Source organism: Oncorhynchus gorbuscha, linkage group LG22 (genome assembly GCF_021184085.1).
Source record: "Oncorhynchus gorbuscha isolate QuinsamMale2020 ecotype Even-year linkage group LG22, OgorEven_v1.0, whole genome shotgun sequence".
Lineage (NCBI taxonomy): Eukaryota > Metazoa > Chordata > Actinopteri > Salmoniformes > Salmonidae > Oncorhynchus > Oncorhynchus gorbuscha.
In genome coordinates, this window is record NC_060194.1 from 42,871,836 (window position 1) to 42,876,979 (window position 5,144).

At 44.7% G+C, this 5,144-nt stretch overlaps 1 protein-coding gene across 1 annotated transcript in view; it reads right to left on the minus strand.

The window, feature by feature from the left end:
* The window catches only part of LOC124009781 (unconventional myosin-IXb-like), an 80,707-nt gene extending 75,763 nt beyond the window's left edge, over nt 1-4,944 (minus strand). Inside the window, exons 1-3 of the mRNA XM_046321938.1 lie at nt 4,640-4,944; nt 4,388-4,509; nt 2,285-3,145 (exon numbers count right to left, since the gene is read on the minus strand). Coding sequence (XP_046177894.1) covers nt 2,285-3,097 — 813 coding nt within the window. The 5' untranslated portion in view covers nt 3,098-3,145; nt 4,388-4,509; nt 4,640-4,944. The remainder of the gene's footprint in view (nt 1-2,284; nt 3,146-4,387; nt 4,510-4,639) is intronic.
* Nucleotides 4,945-5,144: the final 200 nt, after the last annotated feature.

Below are 5,144 nucleotides of genomic sequence, written 5' to 3' on the forward strand. Positions count from 1 at the left end.
AGTTAAACTCCATGTGACCGTTTAGTCACAGTAATTAGGCTTCTTCCAAGCTCTGATGCTGCTGATAGTTATTAGAAACGCACCAAAATTGCTAACTGCCTGGTACTCAGCATTGAGTTGTCCCTGTCATCACTGACATCAATACAAACGTAACGGAACATCTAAATCAAGCACGTCACGAGAGCCCATGAGCTCATGTTGCACAACATTTCTATTGGCTACGCAATTATGGGAGAAAACAAAGTTTCGATGGCCTCTTAAAAAGAGGATCCCATCAGCTTTCTATAGGCTAGGCCCACTATATGCATTTATCATCTCTGCTAATATTAAACACATTGCTTATATTTACAACAGGAGTATAGCCTACCTGGCTGTCATGAAGATAAACCACGGGGAAAAGCGCCCTCCATTCGCTATTTAAGTGCATAGATTACATGTAGCCTACTACCAGGCTATATTACATGGATTTATTCAACTTTTCTTTTTAAATGGCTTGTAGGTTGTGTGTGGAAGCCAGGAGATGCTAAATGTGTTTATGTTAATTAATGGTCAATTAGCGTGAGACCGACAGTTATTTGCTTGACATTCACCGGCTGACTAAATTTCGTGACCGCCACAGTCCTAAGTGTGGTCAGTAGTGTCACTGCATGTTGTTGTTAACACTGTGCTCTCAGTTACACAGGAGGGAAATTCACTTCACACAACTTACTAATTTACAACTATTTCCTGTGTCCTTTCCTTCCCACGGCACTTTAAAAATACTCTCGCAAATAATCAGAGACCTTCCCTTCTCCTGCAGCTATGCACGCCTCAGCGTCTGGCATTGACTGCCAACGGAGAATGAACGTCACATAACGACTGAGAGAGCGAGAGCGAGACAGAGAGAGACAGAGACACAGAGAGAGAGAGAGAGAGAGAGAGAGAGAGAGAGAGAGAGACAGAGACACAGAGAGAGAGACAGAGACACACAGAGAGAGAGAAAACAGAGGACTGTTGTTTGGGTAAGAAACAGGAAAAAACCCTGAGAGAAACCTGTTGGACCTGTACACAGAGATAAAAGAAAGAATCTAGGGATCACAATGCACCTTGGGTAAGGGCGGGAACAGAGTGCTTCTTGGGAAGGAGTGGGGTGGGGTAGGACACAAACATTTGCACTTGGTATTCCTCCACACCAGATGGAATGCAGGTTTGGCAGAGAATGCTTTGCTTTCTAACGCTGACAGCTGTATAGAAAACACAGTCTCAAAAGGCACTCTATGAAAAAAAGTAGTGCACTATTTAGGGAATAGGGTGCCATTTGAGACGTAGTTGTAGTGATTTTGTTTCTAGCGTTTCATTGACACATCCAGCTGCAAATAAATCAATCAGAGGCCACAATTTTGGGTGCAAACAGTAGCTCTTCATTCATGTGTGTCTATGGCTTCCTCCTTCCTGCCTGCTCTAGAGTTGCCTGGTTTACCACATAGCAGCTGAGTTCTCATCTGACAGTCTTTCACCCAAAGATAATCTCAAACTACTGCGGGTCTGGCCAGGGTCTCTTCTCTGGAGTCGAGATCAGTTACACTTCTCATGATGAAGTCTTATACTGCTTTATTAACATTCATAGCGCCTTATAGATGCGGTCATCGAGCATTATGAAACTATAAAAGTGTATCTTTATAAAGAAACTATATAAAAAAAAATGTTTTAAAGATTGTCAGACTTACTATCTCCTCGTAAAAAAAACCCAACAACATTTAACCCAGTAACCATGACAACCGCTCTAACATGGCTACTAGAGATAATATTCAGTCTTTCCAGGAGGCACCAGCAGCACAACAGGAAGTGAGGCGAAGAGATTTAAGCAACAACAAACAAAAAAGTCCACACATCAAACGAATGTTTTTTTTTTTTTACTTTAGTGCCGTAGCCTATAGCGGTCTACTCCCCCGCACAGCGAGCGTATTAACAGCTCCTGCATCAAAGGCCAGTTGGAAAGAGGAGATGTAGAATGTTTCATAGACAGACTAAGCACTGTATAAGTGAGCAAAAACAACAGCGTATAATCATTAGTAAATACTCCCGCTATTAGGGAAGGATTATCGGCTTTTGACAGTTATTTTATTTTCATGACGATTTTCATCCATAACCGTCAGTTACACACACACACACACACACACACACACACACACACACACACACACACACACACACACACACACACACACACACACACACACACACACACACACACACACACACACACACACACACACACACACACTCTCTCTGTCTATCCTCTTACCTCCAGGACAGGCCCTGCTCCTAATATGGTCCTCTCCACCCCACTGCTGTAGCCCTTCTGGCTCAACGCCGTCAGACAGTGAATCAGGAAGTTGGCGCTCTGGGTCTTCCCTGATCCGCTCTCCCCTGATATCACCACACACTGGTTCTCCTGCTTCTTCAGCATGGTGTGGAACGCCACGTCCGCCACTGCAAAGATGTGAGGGCTCAGTTTTCCCAGTGGCTGGTCGTTGTACATTTTGACATACTTCGGGTTATAGATGGGTAGGAACTTGAAGGGGTTAATGGCGACCAGGATGCCGCTGGCGTACGTGTAGATGTTGTGTTTGTAGAAGCGCTGGCGCAATGCGGCCAGGATAGTGTCCTCGGTCAGGGTGGAGAGGCTGCACAGGTCATCATATTCCTCTGATGAAGATACCTCACTACCGCCAGTCCCTGACCCCAGATCCCCTCCACTTCCTTGGGCTTGCAGGATGAAGTAGTACCCCTCCTCCTGGGGATGCTGGTTCTGGGCCCCTGGGGGCCACAGCAACACACTCTCCATGGGAATCTCAGAGTGCCTTAGCATCCTCTCAGCCCCTCCATCCTGCCTGACCTCCAAGAGGGCGTAGTGTCGGGTCATGTCCAGGCCCAGCGTGGCCCCTGCGTTCTGGATAACCGTAGCGGCCGTGGCCCAAGGGCTGACCTGGAGGGTACAACATGCAGCGGTGTCCTGGGGCAGACGCGGGTAGATCTGGAGAAAGACGGTCTGCCGTTGCTGTAATTGATCCATGCCCAAGCTGGTTGTTCTCGTCACACCGTCAGACACACTCATCCTGCTGGCTGACACTGGCACTGCCCTCCTCCAATCAGCATGCAACCACTGGGCAGGAGAGAGCGAGAGAGACGAATGAGGGGGGAAAGGGAAAGAGAGAGAGAGAGACGAATGAGGGGGAAAGGGAAAGAGAGAGACGAATGAGGGGGAAAAGGGAAAGAGAGAGAGACGAATGAGTGGGGGAAAAGGGAAAGAGAGAGAGAGAGAGAGAGAATGGGGGAAATGAGGGGGAGAAAGAGAGGGGGAAAGGGAAAGAGAGAGAGACGAATGAGGGGGAAAGGGAAGAGAGAGAGAGACGAATGAGGGGGAAAGGGAAAAGAGAGAGAGAGAGAGACGAATGAGGGGGGAAAGGGAAAAGAGAGAGAGAGAGACGAATGAGGGGGGAAAGGGAAAGAGAGAGAGAGAGAGACGAATGAGGGGGAAAGAGAGAGACGAATGAGGGGGGAAAGAGAGAGACGAATGAGGGGGGAAAGGGAAAGAGAGAGACGAATGAGGGGGAAAAGGGAAAGAGAGAGACGAATGAGGGGGAAAAGGGAAAGAGAGAGACGAATGAGGGGGAAAAGGGAAAGAGAGAGACGAATGAGGGGGAAAAGACGAATGAGGGGGGAAAGGGAAAGAGAGAGACGAATGAGGGGGAAAGGGAAAGAGAGCGACGAATGAGGGGGGAAAAGGGAAAGAGAGAGATGAATGAGGGGGAAAAGGGGAAAGAGAGAGACGAATGAGGGGGAAAAGGGGAAAGAGAGAGACGAATGAGGGGGAAAAGGGAAAGAGAGAGACGAATGAGGGGGGAAAGGGAAAGAGAGAGAGAGAGAGAGAGAGAGAGAGACACAGACCGAGAGATAAACATTACACTTTCTACAATCATAGCTTTTACAAAACATTAAATAATAACATAAAAAGGGTTATGTGAATATGACTTTTTATTATATTTCTGCTGACATATACACATTTATGCGACACATTTTCTAACTCTATTCCGGGTTTTATAAAGGTGCAGAGGCTTAACAGGAGAATGTGTCTAGAGAAGAGAAAGTTGACACTCAAAGTTACAAATGAACCCAGTTCCCAAGAGAAGCGAGTACATACTAGTCTTGTCTCAGCCTGTAAAAACAGGGGGGTAAAAATGCCAAATGCTTCTGTTTCACGTCCACAATTCAATAAACTTCAGTATTCTCACAGAGCTCACAACTTTCACACGAGTTGCCTAAAGCCCATTCCCTACATAATATGTCAACCAAGCACATTCAACACCTGCGATACAATAAATACTAATCAAATGTTATTCCTCACCTGACATTACGGTCCGGTCATTTCTATGCTGTACAGCTCTATAGTTGACAACAAGGAAGGCTTCTTTCCCACCAGGTTTCCAAAACAAGTTGATTCAAAAAAACAAATATTCACATACGAAACTGAAAAGTAAAAAAAAAAAAAAAAAAAAGTAAAATATCAACATAAAAGCAACAATAATTTAGATTTAGTTGGCAGCAACTCGACACTTGAGATTTAATACAATTTGAATGGTAATCGAAAATCTTGTACCGGTAGACAAGTTGTTCTCGTCCTTGTCGAATTGTAACTTCCTATATCTGCTGTCCACGCGCCGTCTTCTTACCGGGGCTTTCACGACAAATCCGTAACTTGAAAATGTCGAGGTTTTTTTTGCGTAGATCTAACTACCTATTGGTTGATTCTATGAACCCATTTCAAGCAAATCTATGTCATTTACACGATAAAAGACATTAGCAGATTATTTTTTTCATTCCACACAAACCGCCAAAATGCCGGCTACTAGTGTGCAACTCGCTATTAAGGTAGGATGCAATTTCAGAAATGTATTTATTTTCCTATTCATAATAATTTTACTCCATGTGTAACTCTGTGTTGTCTGTTCACACTGCTATGCTTTATCTTGGCCAGGTCGCAGTTGCAAATGAGAACTTGTTCTCAACTAGCCTACCTGGTTAAATAAAGCTGAAATTAAAAAAATAAAAAATTAATGGTTTTATCCTTATTGTTTTTGCATATCATTGTAAACTATTTATTC